Source organism: Molothrus aeneus, chromosome 1, assembly GCF_037042795.1.
Source record: "Molothrus aeneus isolate 106 chromosome 1, BPBGC_Maene_1.0, whole genome shotgun sequence".
Taxonomy (NCBI): Eukaryota; Metazoa; Chordata; class Aves; order Passeriformes; family Icteridae; genus Molothrus; species Molothrus aeneus.
The window spans coordinates 38,751,944-38,776,012 of NC_089646.1; the positions used below are offsets into that span (position 1 = coordinate 38,751,944).

The 24,069-nt window shown below is 44.9% G+C and overlaps 3 protein-coding genes across 7 annotated transcripts in view; 2 read left to right on the forward strand and 1 right to left on the reverse strand.

The window, feature by feature from the left end:
* LOC136559846 (ubiquitin-conjugating enzyme E2 E1) overlaps nt 1–1,100 on the forward strand; it is a 45,406-nt gene extending 44,306 nt beyond the window's left edge. For all 4 annotated transcript variants that reach the window (XM_066555302.1, XM_066555273.1, XM_066555283.1 and 1 more), the window contains one exon: nt 331–1,100. In XM_066555302.1, the coding sequence (XP_066411399.1) occupies nt 331–428 (98 nt within the window). In that variant the 3' untranslated portion in view covers nt 429–1,100. The remainder of the gene's footprint in view (nt 1–330) is intronic.
* Nucleotides 93–17,892, reverse strand: NKIRAS1 (NFKB inhibitor interacting Ras like 1). The gene is made up of 5 exons (XM_066555316.1): nt 17,841–17,892; nt 16,718–16,811; nt 15,861–15,985; nt 8,040–8,281; nt 93–5,223 (listed from the first exon to the last, which is right to left on the reverse strand). The coding sequence occupies exons 3-5, from the start codon at nt 15,952–15,954 to the stop codon at nt 4,984–4,986; spliced, it is 576 nt and encodes a 191-aa protein (XP_066411413.1). The 5' UTR covers nt 15,955–15,985; nt 16,718–16,811; nt 17,841–17,892; the 3' UTR covers nt 93–4,983.
* Nucleotides 17,893–17,990: 98 nt separating this feature from the next.
* On the forward strand, nt 17,991–23,635 carry RPL15 (ribosomal protein L15). Of its 2 annotated transcripts, none has more exons than XM_066555328.1 (4): nt 17,991–18,086; nt 19,542–19,726; nt 21,119–21,255; nt 23,279–23,635. In XM_066555328.1, exons 2-4 carry the CDS (start codon nt 19,555–19,557, stop codon nt 23,582–23,584), a joined length of 615 nt encoding a protein of 204 aa, XP_066411425.1. In that variant the 5' UTR covers nt 17,991–18,086; nt 19,542–19,554; the 3' UTR covers nt 23,585–23,635. The 2 variants fall into 2 exon arrangements, with proteins under 2 accessions (XP_066411425.1, XP_066411434.1); XM_066555337.1 differs by having other exon boundaries at nt 18,000–18,086; nt 19,545–19,726.
* The last annotated feature ends 434 nt before the right edge of the window (nt 23,636–24,069 follow it).

Here is a 24,069-nt window from a genome sequence, read left to right on the forward strand (position 1 = left end):
GGCATGAGTACCTCAGGCAGCCTTAGAAGGAATAAAATATACCTGAAATGCATGAATTGGTGAAAACCCTCAGTAATGCAAAATATGACTGATTGTTGTGCCTTAAACTTCTTAAAACTTTATTGGCATTTCACACTATTAAATTACAGATTAGTACATCACCATAAACACACAAAATCAGAGAAGATACAGATCATCAATTCAGTATGTTTAGGTTGTTACAATGTACCTTACCTGTGTGTTTGCCTTGTATGAAATTTACACTTCAGCTTTATTTAAAAGCTTTTACTGGGTAACTTGTCTGAAATAAGCGGTGTGTTTCCTTTTCAGCTGACCCCCTGGTTGGAAGCATTGCCACTCAGTATATGACTAACAGAGCAGAGCATGACAGAATGGCCAGACAATGGACCAAAAGATACGCTACATAAATTGGATTTTCGTCAAACTCTTACATTATTTGTCTGTGATGGAAAGAGCTGCTTATGATTTTGAAGGGGTGGGGGGTGGGAGGGTGCTGGTAAAGAGTAGGGTATTTCTATAACAGATTTTATTCAGTCTTTTATTTCCTAAGATTTTGTTGTTGTAACTTAAGGTATCTTGCTACAGTAGACAGCTAGGATTTGGAATAGCATACTTTAAGACTGTAATTAGTTCAGCAATATTAGCTCACATATAGTACCGAGAAGAATGTAAACTTCCTAGACTTCTTTGGTTTTCAGTTTGCTTGCAATATGTAAAAGATTAAAACAGCTTAATTTTGTACAGGTACATAGGTTGACATTTATGTAAAAGTCCTTTCAAGACTCTACACACTGTTTTTCTTTTTTGTTTGTTTGGGTTTGAGGGATTTATTTTGTTCTGGGTTGAATTTCCTTTTTTTCTTTTTTTCTTTTTTTTTTTTTGTGTAAAAAGATGTTGGGATTGTTTTTCCCTATGGGGGGCACATTGGTATTTAACAAATCCTTTTTAAAGACTGTCATCTCATGATCTGTGATATGGAGAGGTGGATATATGGCTTCATATATGAAATGAGAAGTAGTTAATGTATTATTTTATAAGCCAATCTATCTTTGTGAAAAGAATAAAGGGTTTAATCAGGACTTATGGTAACCTGTAGTGAAATACCTTAAGCTGTTTAACTGTAAGGTGTGGAATAGGAGTCACTCAGTGGATTGGTTGTATGTTGTGGGCTACTTAAGTCTGCATTTGTTACTGTGCTAATAAAAAGATGTTTAAAAAAAAAAAAAAAGAAGAAGAAAAGATTTCTGCTTAGTCCCTTGCTTTGTCATTTTGCTAGAATGGTGTCTCTGTAAGCTTTGTAGGATTTATGCTGTGGTTAAGGACAAGGGAGATCTGCAGGTGAGTGCACTGACTGCTGCTATTTTAGGAAGACAGTTCTAGACAACCATACGGTGAATGACAGCATTAGACCTTTACAACTGTTCACTAAGCGTTCTGCAGGGACCTGGCCTTGAGAAGGGAACTTGCCACAGAGTCCACAATAGTTACTTTTCAGCTTAAGTTTTCAGTGTTGCCTCTGCAGGACTGGCATGTTGTTTGAAAGTACAACCAGAAAAGTGTAAGCTATCTGGAAGGGAAAGAGGCGAGAAGTAAAAAAAAGAATGTCTTGATGCTTTTCTGGTGGAGTGGTCTATTCACACCTGGAAGAGAAGGAATCGTGTCCTGGTAAGGTAGCAGACAACACCATAAAGGAGTATCTGTACATCCTTTAACTACCTATAAAGATTATCTCCTAGAGACATGGTGTTTGCATTGAGGTGTGTAGCAACAGGGCAGTTAATTGTGGAGATGGCATTTCTGACCACTCCCTTAAGGTAAGGGCCGGAAGCACAGATTCATTTTTCATGGCGAGCGCTTCACCTTGTGACATTCTTGTGAGTGCTGGGTGGTCATCTGCGCTCTCAGATTTGGTTTGGTGCTTTAAAATAAATCTGTATGTATTTCATTTACATACTTCTCTTGCTGTCTAGACACAGAGCAAATCTAACTTGCTCCAAAGTAATCTTTTAATCAGAGGTGTCCTTTCTTTTGCTAGATGGGTAGTAGCACTGTACCCTCATCAGCTGAACTGCCATCATTTGACACAGTGCATGATTGATGTGTGAGCTCCCTCAGCTGTTTGGTACGTAGCTACATCACACTAGGAGCATCTCTGGTAATCTTTCCTTCTCCTCTACCGAGTAAAGAGGTAAATGGCTTAATCTCAGTAGTTTTTTGCCAGCTTCTTTCTTTGTGCCACCAGGACACATCAAATTAACTGTTGTAACTGGTGGGGGCGAGTGATTTGTACAGTGTTTATTCAGCAGGGTAAAGGCTTTAGAGGAACAAAGAAAGATGGTTTTGTTTACTAATTTGTTTTTCTTCTTTATTATAAGTTTTCTCCATTATCTTGTGAAGGGACTCTGGTTTTGCAGAAGGTAAGTGATCCCAGTGACCTAGAACAGGGTTTGAGTCAGTGGAACAGGAAGAACAAAATAAAGGTCCTGGCCATTAGGTACTACGTTATACTCTGTACTTTGCTTGTTCACCCTGTGTAAAACTCTACTACAGCAAGTCTCATTTTTACTCAGTACCAGCCACTGTGTGCATATCATTTGCAGAGGAGACACTAGATTTTCCATCACTTCTCAGTAAAACACTATGATATTTAGAAAAACATCAGAGTAACTTTATAAAAGAAAATAGTGGGTGGTGATTTTCTTTTTTTATCTGAATGCCTCGAATGATTGAAACTCTACATTTAGCCAAATCAAAGAAAATGTGTTTGCCTTTATGTAGCGTATTTGGGAAAATGGCCCTAGTCATTTAGAAGATACTGTTTCTCTTGCCTGTCTTAAAACACTGTCAAGTCCTGGGAGTCCAGTGGAGCAAGTAAGCAAGCTGCACTTGTACTGCACAGCTCCGGCAGCCTACAGGTGACATCAGTCTTGGCAGAAGAATTGGCACCGAGTCTGCAGCATGCAGAGCTGCACAGGAACCAGTCATCCCCATTCTTTCCATCTCCAGGCATTTTAAGTTCATTCTGACTTGTCAACCTGCACTCCCTTGGTTCAAGGGTCAGCTTTAGAGATGTGCTGTTAGGAGACATCTTCACTTATTTTGATTGATCCAAGGCTGATTCTAGTCCCTTCCAGAAGGGTTCTGCAGAGCTGAAGAAGAGGAACATGACCCATTCCTTGGTAAGAGGTTGCAGCGAGGAGGTGAACCACTGCTGCTCTGAAGTCACCTCCACTTCCCAAGCATGCAGGTAGATACAGAGTCTTCTGGGTAGGGAGAAGCCTGGAGCACACGTGTGTTCGGTAGGAAATGAGTGAGGAGGGAGTGTCATCCTGCTGGGGACAATGACTCTTACTGGCCAGGTGCGGGTAGGTCGTGCTATCGTGCTTACTCAGCTGCAGTGTGGAAACAATTGTATGTTCCTAGCAGGGCATTACAAGAGCTTGCTCATTCATAATTGCTCTCTTATCTTACTCCTTGGCCACAGCAATTCAAACTACATTGAGCAAAGCACATAAACAGTTTCGTCTACCTTCATTATAATGGTAGGGATTCCTGTTTAATTTTTAGTGAAGTGTACTGCTGCTCTGACATTAATAATGTTGACAGACCTTAGTAATGCTGACAGGCTTTATTAATCAGTATTCAGGAAGAGCAATACTATGAGCTTAATTGTGATCATTAAGCACATTATTTAGCAGTTATGATATGACAGTGCAAATAATGCTTGTGGTTTTGCTGATTCACAGTGAAATTCTCAGTATTTGTTCAAAAGAAGATTAATTTAATGGAAAATGCAGAAACTGGGTACTTCACTCTCTCTCCCTGCTCTTGCTTTCAAATATAAAGAAAAGCTAGCATTGAGTCAAACACAGCACATGCAGTTGTGCTCCTGCAGCCAGACCATGTGCAGCGCATGGAAACCGGGGCCATTTGTATGGGCATTGCTGGGTGTTTGCCCAGGGATGTCCCCAAAAATGCAGGCAGCCTCCTACCCTCCTTAGCCCCACCTGCAGAGCCATACAGAGCTTTGTGCCAGCTGCTGCCTAGGGGAGGGAGGGTGGATTGCTGCAGCTTGCCTGAGCAGCCAGGTGAGCGTGCCCTAAGCAGAGCCCAGCAATACCTCCTGCATACAAATAAATCCGTATAATTCTCAGTAAAATTACCACCTATGGGAATGTGGGACATCTCTGGGATTTGTAGTGGACATACTGGAACAAACCCACAGCTGTGTCGTCCTTAGGTTGTTGTTCAATCAATGAGCTCTGAGAGCTGTTCTGGTTTCTACAAATGAATTCCTGACCTGAAAGCACTGCTTACTAGACTTCATTGACAAGGTTCATGTTGGGGTAATTCCCATAAGATGTGGGGGTGGTTTTTTATGATTTTGCTGGGGTTTTTTTTCTTCCAGACACTAGCAAAACATCAGTGGCTAAATCTGGTAATTGTTCCTCCTGCTCCATATCCTTCTCCTACAGCAAGAAACTGATCTCAGCCTGCAGCATCAAAAAGCCCTGTGGCCCTGTTTAAGGTCAAGGTAAAAGAACTGTTGCCATTTCAAATATATCACCTTTCCAAATGGAATGCTTTATTGCAGTTAATACTTTTTGTGACTACAGGCTATAGATCTGCAGAGGGATTACATACTGGTAAGCTTGTTGATTTGTCCTTCAACATGGCTGTATCCAGGCATAGTAAAAGCCCCTGCTAGAGAGGTATCCTCTATCCCTTCCTCCTCCATAACCCTGGCTGCAAAATAACTGCTCTCCTAAAGTGCTTTTTGAGGCTTTTACCACCAGCAGCTTTTCCAAGCCAAGTCTATGAGAAGGAAGGATACCTCTTAGCTATAAGCTTGCTGATTTTATTGCTGAATGATATTATTGCTTTAAGTGAAACTGCAAGGAGCAAATGGCACAAAAAGGACTTAGACTGTGACCTGGTAGCAGGAGACAATGCTAAGCTAGTCTAGTTTTCACAGTTATTCCCTTTGCTCTTTCTTCCAGGCAAGGGAAATGTTGACTTGTTCTGGGACTGGGACAGTTTGCTAGCTAAGAAGGTGAAGGGTTCAAGCAGTGTTTTCCGATCTGTCACAGTCACTTCCCACAGTCTCACTTTCTCAGCCCTTGCCCATTGCTGTGCTGCTTCTGTTTCCACTTGCCTTTGGTCCAGGAGGTCAGTTTTGTTCCCCAAGACAATAACTGCAACCTACAAACCAAACAAGAGGGTGAGCTTTATACCAAAACCATCCACCAGTCACCATCATTTTAAACAGTGGGCAAGTACCAACACAGTTCAGTCTTGTTCTGTAACTTAGCACTGGCACAAGGTATGTTGCATGTAGATTAGAATACCAGAGTCTGGGATTTGAATTAGCCTCATCTGCTTATAGGTTGGAAGCTTGTTTTAATCATAGGATATGCAGGACTTCCCCTTTTTGCCACCCCACTCCCTGCCCCCAGTGATTGCTTGAAGGGAAACAATAGCCAAGAGATCCAAAGTTAAACAGCCCCATTCTCCACTTACTTGGCAATTGAGCTGCCCTGGACAAATGATAAGAGCATGACATCCGAGTAGGTCACAGCAGCAGATGCTTGAGGGATGAAAAAATGCACAGCAGCAGAGAAAGCCTGGATCCCACAGCAGTGGATTTTGCCAAGTTTGTTTCTTGGCCAAGCCCCATCCCACAATATAAATAAAGCCAACCGTGCCAGCAGCCCGGGCAGGCTGGGCTATGGGCCCCTCTCCCAGCTCAGCCCTGCTGGCTGCCCAGCCCCAGGGCTGAAGGGGACAGTCTGCTGAGAGGGGTAGATAAGCACCAGCAGTGTCCTCTGGGGAGTAGTTTCAAGAGCAGCAGAGCTCTATCAACTCAGATCTGCTGTTGTAAAGATCCATCAAGTGGCTTGTGTCACTATCACCCAGACAGTCCAGCGTGGCTGAGCTCGGTAGGTACATGAAGCCTTCCCAGTGCTTCAGCGCTAGGAAGTGCCAAAGGCAGTGCTGGCCATGTGAAGATACTGCTCCTCCTTATTTTAAGTTAACTGTTCTCTAAAAATGTTTTAACAGCACCAGCTCTTAGGGGGAAACCATGCCTACATTTTTAGTTCAAGGTCCTTAGTCAAACTCTGTTTTCATCTCCATACTAGTGGTTTGACAAAGATCAAGTGATAAAGTCTTCTCTTGATGATGATTTGTGGGGTTTGCTGTGGCCACACTTGCTTGCTCTTTCCTGTTCAGGCTAACTTCAGAATGCCTTCTGCTTCTTTCCAGCTAAAGATGTTTGTCCTGTTCCTGTGAGGTCTGAGACTTCCTTTCTTTTCTACAGCAGTCCAGGGTGTTTGGAAAAATGCTGCTTAGGGTTTTTTTTCCCCTTCTGTGAAGGCTTTGAAAGAAGCTATAATCTTCATGTGTATTTACCACATGCTCCAGCTGAATTTTAGCTATGGCAAAGCTCCGTCAGTGTAACAGAACAAAACCTCTATTTAGTATAAAATTTGGCCAGGCTTTAAGGTGCGTGCTGGAGAGCCCCCACAGCCAGCAGAGGCAAGGAACCAGCCATCAGTGCTTTCTGTCATCTGCCACACAACAGGGGACTGTGCCACTCAACGAGTTGAAGTTCTGCCAGCTCAGAAGCACTATGTGTGGAGATACATCCCCAATTCAGTAAAGAATTCATTTCAGCAGAGCCCAGACTTTAAGTCACAGAATCATTAATCTGCTGATTAACAGTTTACCTTAAGGTGGGACTCCTGATCTCACCTTGTACACCTTAAAGCCTATCTTTATGGAAATCACAGGAATGAAAACTATTTTATGCATCTGACTGTGGCCACCACTATTTTAACCATGTTATCCTCAGTCAGAATCACAATTTTAAGCTCTCCAAAAGGACAAGCAAATTGGCTTTTTTCTAAAATACCTGCATGCACTGAGAGAGAAGAGTTCTGACAGGTAACACAGATGAGCAGGACGCAGATCCTGTTGGAACTGTGACTCCCTCTCTGCATTACAACATGCTGTATAGTACCAAATCAGGGCCATCACAAAACACAGTGCCTGGGAAAAATTTCCTGCTTGTCCACCTTTCCTTGCCCTGCAGGGGAGTTATGCTTGACTCCTGCATCCCTGATATACGTGACAGTCTGCAGCTCACACCAGCCCTACCACCTAACATGCCTCTTCTGTGTCTGCACATTCATCTGCCATCAAACCTGAGCCTGCCTTCCTCTACCACCCTGTGTGCTGTCAGTACAAAACAAGTTACATTTTTGCAAAGTCTCTCCCTACCATTATCCAATTAATTCTTCATGCTTTTTTTTTTTCTTTTAAACAGCATAAAACAGGCATTTGGAAAGCTGTAGGCTAAAGACATTTAACAGGGAAAACTACTCCACAATATAGATACTGTAGGAAAAGCCGTAATGCTAATGCCACATGCAAGTTATATTTGTTTAGCTAAGCTGGAACGCTGTCAGCTGAAAACACTAGCTGCTTTCTAAGGGAAAATAGAGCAGTCATTTCACACAATTGAATTGATTCAATATGGTTGTTAAAATACATTAAAGCTGCTTTGCCAATTGACTAATGTCTGGGAGACCCATTGTCAATTACACTAGTTTGTAAGCCATCAAGTACACGAATACAAAACAAACAAAGATAATGCCCTTCGTTACATTATTCTATGCACTTGACTTCCCCTGTACAATATCTAGAAAAACATGAGCTGCACTGCTGTAGACCATATGTTTTATTAGTCATAAGTGTCCTGGCTGGTGCATTCAGCTGACTGAATTTTAGCTGTAGTAGAGGAAATAAGGAGGAAAAAAAAAAGCATTCTTTTGAACGACCTGCATGATATTTGAATTAAGCTTCCCTGGCATGTGAAGGCCTCCTTTTTGCTGGGTTGCCCAAGGCTGTGGGTACCTTCATTTTCCTTTGTACACAACGTTTACAGAAACAAAAGCTGGGCTTTGCGACCTTAACTTCCTATCACTGCTACAGCGTTTAGCCAAGCATGCATTTACCTCCTTTTTGTCCCTGAAGACATCGATCTCCTTTTTGAGCAGTTCGACTCTCTGGAACGCCTCGAGGCTGGTCACGGCGTACACCAGGACGAAGCCGTCAGCCACGGAGAAATAGTGTTTGGGCAATTCCACGCCCTCCTGCAGACCCCTGGTGTCATAAAGCCGCAACTGTTCCTTCACGCCTCGGTCTGTCTCCACCGATGCCAAATACACATCTTCAATTGTGGCACCCTCTTCTAAGCCTGTTTGAAAACAAGCAGGAATGTTCCACTGCTCTTAAGTACAGCCTCACTATAAGAATTCTTTGCAGTGCAGCAGAATTTTGCCCCACAGTAGCTTTTAGTGTGTGTTTTACAGAGTGACTTGACCAGGCCTTGACCTTGCCTATCATCTCCATGGAGGGCCGAATTCATAGATGACTGCACTAGCTATTTCCAATAGTTTTACATTAATATGTAAGCACATGATTATGCCTGTAAAATTAATCTATGCAACATGCACATTCAGAATAGGATAAGATATATGCTCTCCTCCCAAGTTTTCCAAACTCCAACCACCCAGTTGCACCAGTTCTGTGCCAAACATGCTGCAAAACAAGCCTGCCCAAACATACCCTTTTGGAACAACAGCCAGGGAACACCAGATAGTCAAGTACTAACATCTTAAGCCTACTTCTTTGCCTCATAATGAGCTGGATCATACTGCAGAAGCAGGAGCCAAAGGGATAATTCTGGAAATGAACGTGTATTAGTGGTATAACTAACCCATACGTGAAATTAAGCCAGAAAGGGAAGGGGATGTTTGTAGACAAACAAAGTTCCATACTATATTCACTCAAATACACAGTGAGCTTTTTCCATCCCCTAGGGATTTAAAATTACTCCGATTGGAACAAGTTCATTTACTGCAAGGCAAGAGCATGCACAGGGTAACAAGCTTTCATATATGTATCGCCTGTTCCACCCTGACTCTCTGCATACTGGCCCTCCTTCCCTCCTCCTCTCCACACAGTAAATGTGAGGTAATTCAAGGCAGCTTGCTTTGAACTAATTAAAATTATTTTTTCCTAAGCCAAACCTGAAAACACATCAATCACCTTAGCTTTGTGTTCCTCCTGGATGCAGGTGCATAAGGTTACAGGTTGAAACAATCTATGTATAGTGTAGCTGGGCCACTTTCAGAGTTGGTTTTAAGTATTCATATGAGCCCTCTGCAACCCACGTTTTTGCCTCCACTGCACTCCTATATACAATTGTTTGCTGCTGCAGGACTACAATAATGAGTCCTGCTTTATTCTCTTTGTCTGTCAAAAAGGGACCATTTTTAGTGTATTGTTTAAGAAAACACAAGGGATTATCTGGCCTATGAAAATAAGGATTTTGCTATATTTAATGGCACTATTCAAAACACTTCACACTGACAAACAAGCTAAAGCATTCCACCCACGCTGACGGTTTCCCGTGATGTATGCAGCATTCCAGTGCAGGAAAGTGGCACAAGCTGTTCTTTTTGCCCCTCTCTGTGCAGTCTTCATAGATCAAACTCTTACTAGGTTTCCAAAGATTTAATTTGTCTCGCCTCCAAATATAGCCATGTTAATGTGTGGGAGCAAAACTAAGAACAGAAGGACAAAGCAAAGGTTAATGAAAAGAGGAAGCACAAATGCATCCTGTGTGATTGTAGAATGTGTCAAAGGGTCACTTTTAATGATTGAGGTAGTAACAAAGCCCTTTCTGGATATAGCACTGTTGTTTAGACACAGCACTATATTCTTGCTCTGCCTTGCTGCATTGTACAGACAGGTCAAGGAAATATCTAGCATCAGTAAACATGGCTTTGGCAATAAGGAAGGAACCATAAGTACCTAAGTTTTCTTTTTCAAAAGCAACAAATAATATTGTACAGTTTTTCATCCTCTAAATGCTACATTGTAATCCAACAGCCTCTAATATATCCTTGTTATCCTGTGACAATCTCTTCCTAATGGCATTAAAAGCAGCAGTGAAAAGTGTGTATTTTAACATCCTATTTAAAAACTAAGAGGAAACTTTAAGACCTGGGACTTAACTCAGCAGAACAGAGCAACAAATTTTGATGTGAAATAGGGGGGGCACTTAGGAGGGAGTTGAAATTTATGCACCAGTATCAGATTCCAGAGGTGAAATTTCACCTACATGCACTGGGGGAGGGAGTATATACAAGTAGTTTCCTAAGTAAACATAGACAATTTTTAGAAATACCTGTGCCACCTTATTCTAGGCCCTGCTCCTAAAGCCCAAACCATGTACCAGCTGTATATTGCTGACAATGTCATTTACATTTCTTGTTAGTAGCATCCCATTCAAACACTTCCTAGGTCTCCATTCAAAAATGGGTCAGGCAAGTTGTTGTAAGAGAAGCAACACTAATCAGTGTCCTAGAAAGATGCTGGCACCATCCCATCCTCCCTGCCACAAAGATCCTGATTCTCCTTCCCTTCACTGGCATCCCTGGGCATCCTTCCACCACCTCCACCTGGGTGGGCAAGGGCAGCTTGTGCTGGGAAGTTACTGTCCTGCAGACTGCTGCCAGCTTGACTAGTTTTTCCATGGAGCAGAGCACTGCAGTGGGCCAGCTTTCAGGTTCAGAAGCTGGAGGGGTGAAGGGGAACTAACAAGATAGTGCACAATGTCACACTTCCTTTGAAAACTGAAGATATAAAAAATTTGGAGAGGGAAAGGAGGAATAGACAGAAGTGATGCTACTCTCTAGCACCTACTTAGCCAGTGCAAATCTTAGGAGAGGCAGAAAGGTCTTTGTTTTTTACCAACTGTTGCCACAGAGGAACTGCAACGGGAAGCCTCAGTCATAAACTGGGTGTTCTGGGTGTTGTTCCAAACCCTTGTGGCTTTCCAATGAGGAAAAGAAAAGGCTCAATGTACTAATGAATACTGCACACTTAGGCCAGGCACAGCAGATAAACTGCAAATACCTAAGTAAATCAAAATTTCAAGAGGGATGGAAATTCGAAAGTTCCCAGTTGGATCTTGAACATTGATGCAGTACAAATTTTGTGTCTTCTTGAGTACTTTTGAAGATTTTCTCTGTAATCCCTTTTTCCCTTTTTCCAGAGGAATTCCAAAGAGCTCCTAAAACCTGCTATTCCTTATGTTTGTTAACTGCAGAAAAACAGGCTTTTCTTATTAAGATCTCAAAAGATCTAAATAAGTGTATCAGAGGGTCCCTGACTTGGGAAAGAGGTGGATAAACCTCAAAAGGAGCTGATCTGTTTAGCTGCTAGGGAAGTACTGGTCCCACCAACAAATAGCCAGGTTTTGACTCTCAGTTATTTATATTTAGTTCCATTTTCATCTATTTCTAAAATACAAAGCTGACTGCAACTCTATCACCAGGTAGTTTTAATTTAAGAAGTGAAGATGTAAAAAGGCATCTCTGCCCATGGCAAGGGGTTGGAAGGAGATGATCATTCTATGATTCTATGAATGCATAATTAGGTTAATTAGCCTCCACATCCAAAGTGTGTAAGCCAAAACCCCAAATCCCTCCAGCTGGAACAAGTAAGGCAATTTTTCTCATTATGGCTTCCACCACAGTAATATATGGCGTTTAAGAAGATCTGAAGTAACTGCTTATGAATAATGTGACCATACCAGCTATTTACACAGCTAGAAGGCAGAGATAAGTTTTCTACAAGGGAAAGTTCTCATCTCCTCCTGTTGAGCTGATAAGTTTTAGTATAGGCTGAGAGGCCAGAAATATTTTAAAGGCAGAAGAAAGACTCCCTTCTGCACCATCACTGAACAGGAACACTATTTAAGGAAAAATATCCATCTTCTTTACAGACATGTCCTGTGCCAAAGCTAAGCCAGCAAGTCTCCTGCGAGCCTGGCCAAGAGAGGTCAGGCCAAGCAGTGCCAGGTGCCGCAGGTACTTAGTGGGACAATCTCCTGCTGCCAGTCAAGGACCCTGTTCATGACTGAGGAGACAAGACTGGCCCCTCTTTCTTCAGGACAGCAAGATGAAGGATTTGGATGAACACAACACTTAAGTCACAAAAAGAGAGATCATCCCAGGTATTAGGCAATCACAGAATCATCAAATACTTAAGGCTGAAAAAGATTTCTAAGATCAGTGAGTCAAACTGTTCAATCAGCACTGCCAAGCCCATCACTCTATCATGTCCCCAGGTGCCATATCTGGTTTTTGACCACTTCCAGGAATGGTGATTCCACCGCTTCCCTGGGCAGCCTGCTCCAATGCCTGAACACCCTTTCAGTGAAGACATTTTTCCTAATATCCAATCTAAACCTCCCCTGGCACAACTTGAGGCCATTTCCTCTTGTCCTGTTCTTTGTTACTTGGGAGAAGAGACCAACCCCCACCTGGCTACACCCTCCTGTCAGGTAGCTACAGAGAGCAAAAGGTCCCCCTTTGGAGCCTCCTTTTCTCTCCCAGCTCCCTTAGCTGCTCCTCATCACAGTAGTGTACCAGAGCCTTCCCTTCAACAGCTTAATTTTCCTTCTCTGGACCCACTCCAGCCCCACAATGTCTTTCTCATAGAGAGGAGCCCAAAACTGAACACAGGATTCAAGGGGCTGCCTCGTCAGTGCTGAGCACAGGGGGATGATCACTGCCCTGGCCCTGCTGGCCACACTCCTTCTGATACAGGCCAGGATGCCATGGGCCTTCTTGGCCACCTGGGCACACTGCTGTACCTGTGTATGTACCACATTCACATGTACAATCCTTAGCAGCTATTTGCCCTGACCTATGGTGATATAGTCCCTACATGACTCAATGCTAAATCTGCACCCACTTAAAACATTTCCTTTGGTTTTTTTTTTCTAATTCCTTGTATTAGTTTGGCGAGAGTGTCTGCCTTGCAATAGCTACATTATTTTACATGGCTCTGAGAGTGTCTCTCATCAATTTGTCCTCTCCTTTCCCATCTTGGGACACAAGGTAAATTCCCTTGCAGTTTAAAGGCTAGCACAAAATCCAATTTTGTGCTTGTTGCTCACAAGCTACAGGGAACAGATAGTCCTTTTTTGGGTTATTCCTCCTTCCTGACTACTTTTTCCTATTTGACCTCAAACAATCTTGGTGCCTTTGCAAGAGTGCTAGCTGCTGACCATGTAAGTAACAGTGGCACTTAGGGACTTCATCCATGGCCAGGGAGACCTGAAGGTGCTTGTTTTTCTAGGAAAAGAAACAGTGCAACTGGGTTTACAGCACCACCACCAAGCACACAGCCAGGAGCACGGGCTCAGAGCCAAGGGCTTTACATAGCAGCGTGAAACCTCCAAGGGCTCTAATCACTTCCCTGACACCAGCTGTGCCACCACTCCTTTTTACAGGAAAGTCAACAGGAGGCACGTGAGCACTGACAAACTCGTGGCTGATTTACAGCCAGGAGGAGACCCTCGTGACAGTGGCTGTGACACCTTGGAGAATGGCAGCAGACCTTGTGCTCTGAGCCTCCAACCAAGTTCTAGCGCGCCTCTTGTCACTGAGAGGGGGATGTGCCTGCCATGAGAACGGAAAGACTCCCCCTGTTGGCTCGGCCATCCTCCCCGCGGCTCCTGGGCCCTTGGAGCGGCCGCAGAGCTGCTCCTGACGTCAGTCAGGAAGCACAGGTTTTGAAACAGCTTGTGTCCCTGTTGCCATGCCTGGTGAGCTGCCTTGCTGGTTGGCTCTGAACAGACAGGCTTTCAGCAAACACACTAGTCCCTTCTTGCCTCCAGCCAAAAAGGCCAGCAGCCAAGATGTACATATCAGCTTTCTGGAGCTCACAAGCTTTAGGAAATGTGGATCAGGATCCTGTAATCATGTTTCAGGTGTGAAAGGGCCACCCCTGCAATGGTAGCACCATTGTGCAGTTTAAAGCAGCTCAGCTAAGGAGCAGTCAAAGACTCACCATTCCTCAAACTGTCCTTGTGTAGTGGGATGCTCACAATGGCATCCTGCCCATGCAATTCAGCAGTTAAATCAATACAGAGTGGACAAGTAGCTGAAGGTCTTCTGGGAACTATTTCCACTAGCCCATACTCCAGGCAACCCCTGCCACAACTGCGTATGTGCTGAGAAAGAGGTAGGGAGGATGGTGACCACTCAGCAGGACTGCCAGAAGCACCAGTTCATTGGTCCATCCCCTCAAGTGTGCCTGATGGCCTGTGTAAGGGATACCAAAATTTCTGGGCCATGGCCACTCATCTCTTGGGGGTGCAGCAGCTCTGTAATGACCCTCTCCATATCTTCATATTGTCTCTGCTACTTGCCCTCTTTGTCTGAATGTTTTAGGAATATGATTTGACCAAAATCACAGAAAACAGGAAACTTTCTTCCTTCTCCCCTTGCACTCCCCATCTGCTATCAGCTGTTCCTTCCCTTACCAGTAACTCCAAAAACTGAGAGCAGAGCTGCAGGCAAGGAAAAATTATCTTTTTAAGTGCAGGGGGGCCGGGGGAGAGGTCTGCATTGCTCCATGGCCAAGCTGGAGCAGGGCATTTGGGAGTGACAGAGGGACACCCACAGCTAAACCCCAGGCACGAGGCCTCCCTCTGGTTATGTCAGCCAGTGTCCATGACGTTGTATAATCATGTTCATGGCTGGCTCCATAAATAGCTCCTCTGATCAGCAACACCCGAATATCCTTCCTGCCGGGGTTGCTAATAGCAGGCAGGAATTAATGCAAGGCAATACGATTTAAGTAACGTGGCCTTGCTCACGCTGCTCGGGTGTCTCTGACAGTCTCCCAGCCCGGCACAGAGGAGAGGCAGGTTGGCAGCAAAGGGAAAAGCCTTCAGCCTGCAAAGCTTTGCAGCCTTCACGTTGAAAGCTACACGGGGCTACGTGCCTAGCGCTCAGTAGGATGCTGGAAACAGATGTTGCTGCAACATTAGAGGAAATCCTCCTTTTAAACACGGGTATTAGCACACAGTTCTGTATCACGCTTTGCCAGCAGATTCCTCCCATCCACACATTTTAAAGGTGCAGTGCTGCAAAGCACCATGCTAGAAATCCTTGTGTTTATCCAACAACTTATCCCCAACGTCTAATTTACCGGCTCAAGAAAAAAATGCAAAGTGACTAAACATCTTCTGTCAAAGCCCTGCTGCCACCCCTTGTTTCTAGGTGAGGCAGGAATAATTTGTCAGCCTGATGATCATTGCCCTTCCTTTCAAAGCCAAATGTGGAAACAGAGGGAAACGTGCAGGCTCTGCCTTTGTTCCCTTTCTTTTGTGCACAGCAAATATCAGGCATCCTCTCTTCCTCTGTCAAGTCTGTTTTCCCCATGGGGGTTTCTTAGAGAGCAGAGACACTTGGCCTTCAAAACTCAGCATAGAACGTGGAACCTAAAGCTGAGCTCTTTTTCTTTCCATAGCTTTGATTGAATGTTAGCCAAAACCAAGGAAAATAAAGCTTTAAGAAGATGAAACAAAAGTCTAAACAGCATCTACACTTATCATGTGACAGCTATTTATTTTTCAGGCGTCTACGGCATCTTTCAGGGAACGAGATATTTCTTTTGTAAATACGCAGCAGGCACATCACCTACTTTCAGTGTTTGTTTCTTTTTAAACATTCTTGTGTTTTATTACTGGGAACATCATGGAACGGGTTCTTCTCCACGACTCTTAAAAATCCATAAGCAAGGGACTATGAATTTTAAGAATAGCCCAGAGATGCCAGAAAACCACATAAATTTCCTCCTTCACCTCAGTGCAGTTCGCAGTCCTCCATTATTGGTGTTTTGGGGCCCACACTGACCAAGATGCTAGAAAAGGAAACCACCTCCCCCCAAAAGTAAAAATGTCTCACCGACAGTGTGCTTTCCATAGAGAAGCTGCTCCAAAATCGCAGTCTTTCCCACTGAGGCCATTCCACAAACCACCACCTTGTAGCCCTTTCCCATGCTTCCTGAGGGCCGGTTCCACAGCGGAGCCCTGTGCAGACACGGGAGGCTGTGAGCCCGGCACAGCCCCGGGATTGGGATGGGGATGGGCACGGGGATGGGGACAGGGACGGGGATGGGCACGGGCGGGAGCTGAGCCCACGGAAGGCGCAAGGCAAAGCGCGAAGCAGCGGGGGCACAGCTCCCTCCCAGCGCCTGCCAGCGACTGATATTTTTAGGACTAGAGTTTCCTCCCACACCATTTTTTTCACGTTTTAGGCTGCTGCCAGTGGTGCTGATGCTTGCCTGCAGCCTCGACACTTGTCCTGTCAGGTTTGGGGAGACTGGGAGCACTGGAGCATGCACACCCCCGGGGCAGGGTCTGTGTTTGTTGGTGTGTGTGTGTGTGCACGGCGTTATCGGGCTTCCTGGGTTTGCAGTGGGATTGATGGTATCTCATGGTACCAGGATGGCTTCTGGAAATGCAAGAAAATGATGGTTCTTTCCCTTTTATTCTGCTCACAGAAAGTTTCTAGCAAAATCCATAAAATGGATTAGGAGCTACAAAACAGGAGTGTTAAAGGCAGAAGCACAGGAAAGCAAAGGCAGAAAGCAGGTGTTCTTGGTCTGCTTTAAAGCAGTTTGATGGCCTGGGGGTTGGTTCTAGCAGGAGGCATCCAGCAGCTTGGGGCACTTCCCTCTGCCAGTGAGCCATGGCAGGGCAGCAGGCCCTGACTCAGTTTGATGATTGGAGCCATTTCCCACAGAGAGAGCTGAAGAGTACCTTTTCTGGACCAGGAGGGGCTGGCGTTGTCCTGCTTCAATTCCAGTTTAACCAGGTAATGCTTCACAAGCCAGGGTGCTCTGAAAAGGATACACTGAAAAACAGAAAGGTCATCCTGCAGCTGCAGGTAGGGAGGCAGAAAGGACTTGCAGGCTGGGAAAGCCTAACTCATAGAATGATAGAATGGCTTGGGTCAGAAGGCAGCTTCAAGATCCTCTCCTTCCAGCCCCCTGCCATGGGTAGGATGCCAGCAATCAGACCAGGTCACTCAACCCCCCATCCAGCCTGTGCCATGCCACATGCAGGACGGAGGGGAGCAGGGACAGGAGCAGATCAGTGGGTAAAGCCAGGGCCTGCAGAACCAGGGACTCCATGGTGCCCTCTCCCTACCGTCTGCTGAAAAAGTTTTAGGATTGGTTTTTGGACTTTTTTTTTCCCCTTAGCATTTATTATATAGAATAGAATAGAATCATTAGGTTGGAAGAGACCTTTTAGATCATCCAGTCCAAACATTAACCCAGAACTACCACCGTAACCACTAAACCACATCATCCAGCACCAGATTTAGATGCCTTTTAAACCCCTCCAGGGATGGTGACTCCACAACCTCCCTGGGTAACCTATTCTGATGCCTGTCCTAACAGTGAAAATTTTTCTTCTAATTCCAAATCTGAGTTCCCCCTGTCTCAGCTGAAGGCCTCTGGTCCTCTCACTGCAGTCACGGTAGAGGAGACCAGCCCCCACCTCACTACATTCTCCTTTCAGGGAGTTGTAGAGAGGGATGAGGTTCCCCTCGAGCCTCCTCTTCTCGAGCCTCCTCTTCTCGAAACTAAACAAACCCAGCTCCTTCAGCCGTTCCTCATAATCTTACGATTTTTAAAATAATTATTATTTTAGAGAGATTTTTTTTAAGGCTTCTTTTCAGGGTTTTAAGCAAAGTCCCATCCCAATCCCGGACCGGGGGCTCTTATGGGGGCTGGGGAGCGGGGGTCTCTCGGGGGATGCCACATCTCTCCAAGCCCCTGCCCCAGGTGCAGCCCCCGTGCCCCACTGCCCTGGTCCCGGAGCGCGCCCCCGGCCCCCGAGCGCGCCCCCGGGGCCGCCCCCCGCCGCGAGCGCGCACCTGGACAGAGAGCCGTCCCGGCCGGCCCACGGACCCGCGCGGGCCCGCCCCCGCCGCCCATTGGCGGACGCGGGGGGCCGGGCCGGGCCGGGCCGGGCCGGGCGGGCCGGGCGGGGAGGGACGCGCTGCCCGCACCCCGCAGGACTACATTACCCATAAGGCAGCGCTGCCGCCGCCGGAAGTGTGTTGTGGCCCGAGGGTGTGTGGGAAATAGGGCCTTTCCTTTCCGTCGCTGGGCGCCATCAGGTGAGGGCCGGTCCGCGCGCGGCCTTTCCCTCAATCCGCGCCTATCCCAGGATCCGGGTGCCCATCCGCCCGTCCCGCCGCCGCTCCCGCCCGGCTCCGGCTGGGATGGGGCTGCTCCTGCGGCGCGGAGCCCCTGGGAGGCCGGTGGAGGAGGGCCCGCGGGCTGTGCCTCGGTGGGGCGGGGAGGGGAGCGGAGCAGCCCGGCTGGCCCTGGCGCGCCACAGCGGGTGCGGGTCGGTGACAGACGGCGCGCCCTGGTTTGCTCCGCGTTTGCAGTTTGATCGTGGGGATTTTTGTGCCATTAGGCCGTGAAAGGGTGGGGTGGCCGAGGATGGGAATGGATGGGCAGGTTCAAACAAGAGGGGTATCCTAAATCGCACCCGAACTGTTTGTGGCGTGGTTTTTCGTGTAAATAAAGTGAGCTGCGTGTATCTGATGGTGAGTTGGGCTGGGGGCTTGATGGAGGTCAGGTACACGTGCTGATTGCTGCAGATGTGTAAGGCCTCAGAGGTTTTTAGGAAAACAGCAGTAAACATGATGACAAAATACAGTAATATGTGATTTTTGAAACGCCTTCAGCTGTTAAGACATATTAATTTAAGACATATTTGCATTATGTTCATGTTATTAAGACATATGCAGTTCAGAAGAGGGAGTTTGTAATAATCACTGTTTTCTACAGACAAAAATTGACCTGTAAGAACTTTGTGTTGGGCCCTTGCTGTGCTGAAGGCATTACAAACTACCCCCAGTGGTGCTCAGCAGAAACGATTTTTAAAAACAATTAGAAAAAAACTCCACAGGGCATCTGTGGAGCATAACACAAATGTCAGCAGCAGTAGGACACTGAGCTATGACACTTCTTTTTTAGTATGACACGGTCAGTATGCCTCATTTTACTTAAAACCCAGTTTCAGCAAATGTGGAGGAAGGCCTTGTCTCTCCTGGGATGTGGGAGACACTGTGTGAATAGCTCTAAGGAAGCAGAAGTCCCAATCCAATTAATTCCTTAAGCAACTGTTAAACTTCCACTTACTAAGAAAACTTTAAACTTTCACTTAAAGTAAAAATTTTACTATAACATCAGAGTTAACACTAACTCCTCACAATCCTGTAGTTCTTGATAGATTTGTGTCTTAAAACTCCAGCCAGGTGTTGATTGTTGGGTTCAGTAGTATCAGACGTAGCACAGCTGAAAATTTCTCAGTTGAGGAGTTTACACTTCAGAATAAATAAAAGAGGAGGAAAATTGCTGGGAATGGTGACTGCAAGGTGTCATTTTGAAGGCTGCCAGGTGTGATCCACGTTCCCAGATGTGTCAGTGGTACAAAGAAGCGTGAGAGCTCCTTGTCTTCCAGTGCTGCTCCATGTGCAATTTGGTGCGCCGCCCCTGTCAGAAGATGTTCAGATTGGGAATTGTTCTTGCTGCAGTGTTTCACTGAGCTCTCTATCCAGCAGGTAGACAGACATGGGTGCCTACAAGTACATCCAGGAGCTGTGGAGGAAGAAGCAGTCGGACGTGATGCGGTTCCTGCTGCGCGTGCGCTGCTGGCAGTACCGCCAGCTGTCGGCCCTGCACCGCGCCCCGCGCCCCACGCGCCCGGACAAGGCCCGCAGGCTGGGCTACAAGGCCAAGCAAGGTAATGGCACGGACAGGTCAGGTCCCTGTGCCTCACCGTGGAGGGACATGGCTTCCTGCAGTGACAGCAGAGTATCAAAGTCTGAAACTGAAGTATCCCCCAATAAACAGAAGTGTCTTGCATGAAATTAACAGAATATCATAAATGTTCTCAGTTGGTAACAGTGCCCACAGCCTAAAACCTTAACTTCACTTAATTTTGCATCTGTGCCTTCTGTTGCCGTTCTGGCTGGTGAAGCTCAAGTGAGCTTTGGCCTCAGTTTTTGTTCTTGTGCAGTGTTAGTGCCACACAATTGAACAGGGGTTTTAGTATCCTAGGTTTGGGGGATGTCCTTACTCTGCCCAAGTTTTGTCATCTCTTACTTTGACTTTTTTTAGGTGACTAAACTGTGACCTTCTAGCACCTTGAAAAGAGCTACTAAGAGATCTGGATAGAGACACAAGAGCATGTATTGACAGGACAATGGAAATGGTTTCAAACTGAAAGAGCAGGTTTAGATTAGATACTAGGAAGAAACACTTTACTGTGAGGGTGATGAGGCACTGGAACAGATCGCCCAGAGGAGTTGTGAATACCCCATCCTGGCAGTGTCCAAGGCCAGGTTGGATGGAGCTCTGAGTAAGCTAGTCTGGTGGAAGGTGTCCCTGTTCATGGCAGGGGGCTTGGAACCGGATCTTTAAGGTTCCTTCCAACCCAAGTCATACTGTGACTGTATTACGGCTGCATGCACTTGAGCAAGATGATGGAATTTATACTGTCTTTGAAAAAAACAGTTACTGGTCAGGAAAAGAAATGGGATTAGTGACTATCCATGTGGAACTTGTGGAAATCCATTTAAAAACCCAATATATTTATTCACAAAGGAAATAAAAAGCTAGGAGTTGACACTTCTGTCACTGTCTAGTTTTGTCATTTCTCAGTGACAAGATTTCAGCAGGGTTTGTGGATGGCTTGTGCCTCAGTGCTTTTTGAATGCTGCCATTGAATTGTGGGGTTTGGGTAGTGGCTTTGCTGGTTGGTGGGGTTTTTTGTTTGGTTGGGGTTTTGGGTTTTTTTTTGTTTGGGTTTTTTTTTTTTTGGTAGGGTTTTTTTTAATGATTGTATTACAGTTTAGCTGTAGCTGATCTTAGTTGGTTTGGGACTGGATAGTGGAAAGGTGCCATAAGCTCTGGTTTGGAGGCAAAACCAGTTGCATCAGGAAATCACTTTCCTTACTCACTTGTAATGAAAATAACAAAAACATCTTGCACTATCCACCCCAAGTTGGAAATTTTGGTAAAAATTGGTAAAATGACTTTGTGTTGCAGCATTTCATGTAAATTTTGGGGGATTGAAAATGCAGTACAATTGCTGCTAGAATTGTTGTAGTTCCTAAGTCACTGTTTGTTTCAGGTTACGTTATTTACCGTGTCCGTGTTCGCCGTGGTGGCCGCAAACGCCCAGTCCCCAAAGGTGCAACCTATGGTAAACCCGTGCATCATGGTGTTAACCAGCTCAAGTTTGCCAGGAGTCTTCAGTCTGTAGCAGAGGTGACTATTTTGGTTATTGCTCACAAATTTGGGTTGAAAGTTTTAATATTCAGAGACAAAAAATACAAAACCAAACCAGCTGTTTTGTTAGTAAGTTGTTAGTAAGATTTTGAATAATGATGGCAGGAAAGCAGCAGTCTTTAAAAACTCTATTGAGACAATAAAAAAACTATTCAGACTTTTATTCAGACTTTTAAAATGGGGTCTATGGAAACCACTTGAGTGGTTTAGTGAAGTTCATACTTCTCAAGTATGCCACAATATTTGTTATGAAAAACACATAACTAGTCCAAACCACAGTAAAATAAAGAGCTAGGCATGAGAAATACGAACTTGCATGTGCTAAGGTGTGAATCACCAGCTGTAGGTGATGTCCTTTCACAAAGTAAACGTGAGTTCCTGTCTTAAAGCCTGTAGCACCTGTTTGTGTAGTGGTTCTGCACAGCACCCTTAGATGTATTGCAGGAGCTGAAGGCAATGTGCCAGAGACCTTCAGCTTTATAAAAAACTGGTACCTCACAAGCACACAGCTTGGTGGTTAACTTATTTTTAGGTGAGATCTTGTTACTGAAATACTCAAAATGTAAACTTTGATTTGATGAGATCTTGTAAGCTTCATTGCTATCACAGTTGTAGTCTGGAAGAGGTGGAGTTCTCACCTTTACAAAAAAACCCTCTTTCAGTGGGTTAGAGTTAATACCAGGCTGCATTCTCAAACTAGACGTTGTGGAAGAAGGATAAGTGTCATTGCCTTTCCATCTTGAAGCAGAAGACTTTTCTATTCTCAGGACTTCAAAAATACTGCTGAGTGACTTCTGCAAGTTGAATATGGTGGGATTTTTTTTTCAGGGAAAAAATATAAATTATAAATAAATATAAATGGGACATGCTTATTTAAAAGAAACACAGGTGATGAGTTTGAATTAAAAATGCTATTCTGTTTTCAGTGCTTATGGCATTCTCTTCATATGTGTTATTCCCAGATACCTGATGGCTAATCACATGCTCACTTAGGACAGCTATGGAAGAGGTTATTTGCCCTCAGTTTTAGCTTCAAATTTTCTGAATCTGACACAGTCTTTCTGGAAGATTTACATTTTTCAGATTACAGAAATGCAGAGCTCCCCTCCCCAAATAGAAGTTGGCCAAGGATGATTGGTGTTCTAATATTTCATACAGGTTCTTCACACACTAGAATAAAAGGACTTTAAAAAATGTTATTCCATGTGCAGAAAATAGTCTACCTGTTTAGGAAAGCCTGAAACGATAAGCTAGGATCACATTGGGGAAGAAGATGAATGGGGTCCACTGATTCATGCTTCCCTATAATGATGATAAAGTCCTACAATTAAACACACTTAGTGTGTTTTAAATAAGGAGTATTCTTGACAGGAGAAGCAGATTGAGTTGCATAATTGCTATTTTCTGCTTTGTTTTGTTTTCTGAACTAAGATTGTGTCTTCCTAACCACAAGTGAGGATAGGAATAGCACACACTAATATGCCAGCAGCAGTGGTACAAAGATTTGTTGCATCAGCTATTCTTTTACTCCCACCAGTACAGGCTTACACTCTGCAGAAGTTTCTTTCTCCCCTGTAGCTTTGGATGTGGAAATTAATCGCTTTCATAACTTCCCATTAAAGATTGTTCCATCACCCCAAGTGCAGCTCATGCTTTTCATATTTATGTTGAAGTTATTCTTAACATTGTGTTTTTACTGACTGGGTGCTTCTGTGTACAAGGAGTTCTTTCTTTTGTATACCAAGCACCTTCCTGCTCATGGTCTTTAAAACCTGTTTCATGCAGGAATCCAAACAGCCTTTTTTTTTTTTTTGTAACACAGCGTTCTTTTCAGCTGTTACTTTTCCTTGCACCTTTGCATCTGGAAGGGGATGAATTTTTATAGGAAAAGAGGTTGTCCTAGGGAAAATTGAAATTTAATGTTTGAGTTAGTAATCTGTATGCATGAAGAGTGCCCTGCGTCCATGGTTTGACAGCCCGTTGCATTTATTTTTTCCTCTAGGAACGTGCCGGCCGTCACTGTGGGGCTCTGAGAGTCTTGAACTCGTATTGGGTGGGCGAAGATTCCACTTACAAGTTCTTTGAAGTGATCCTGATCGATCCCTTCCATAAGACCATCCGGAGGAACCCCGATACCCAATGGATCACCAAGCCCGTCCACAAGCACAGAGAGATGCGCGGGCTGACGTCAGCCGGGCGCAAGAGCCGTGGCCTCGGCAAGGGCCACAAATTCCACCACACCATCGGTGGCTCGCGCCGCGCCGCCTGGAGGAGGCGCAACACCCTGCAGCTGCACCGCTACCGCTAATCCTTGTAAACGCGGCCATCCAATAAAGATCATGCAGGTTGTTCAATTCAACAGTGCTTCTGCTGCTTCTTGGGTTGTGTGGATAAGCGTAGAATTCTCCAGGAGTTTGGGTGTTGCCATGTTTTGACAGGCTTTTGAAAATGTAATTTGATACTTGTGGAGATTGTAGGCCCCGACTGTAGAGTTCTGTGATGGGTTTCACTTTGGATAATGTGGAAGGATGTGTGCAGTGTGTATTGAAAGCCCAAGGGCTGGTCCATGTTCTTTTTTCTCTTAGTCTGAGTTTATTTAGTCACTGTTTGTAGGTTGGGGTCTCTGTTTGTCCTGTGCTTAGACTGAAAGCCAGCTTTGATCTTGTGCAATGAGATGTAAACTGAAAGTGCTCATTTATTTTTTATGGGTAATTAAATACTAATGGCTATTTTATTTTTCAAGTTCTGTTTTTTTGTACTTCTTCAGTATCAAACCAGCTCTTGGGCCTCTCA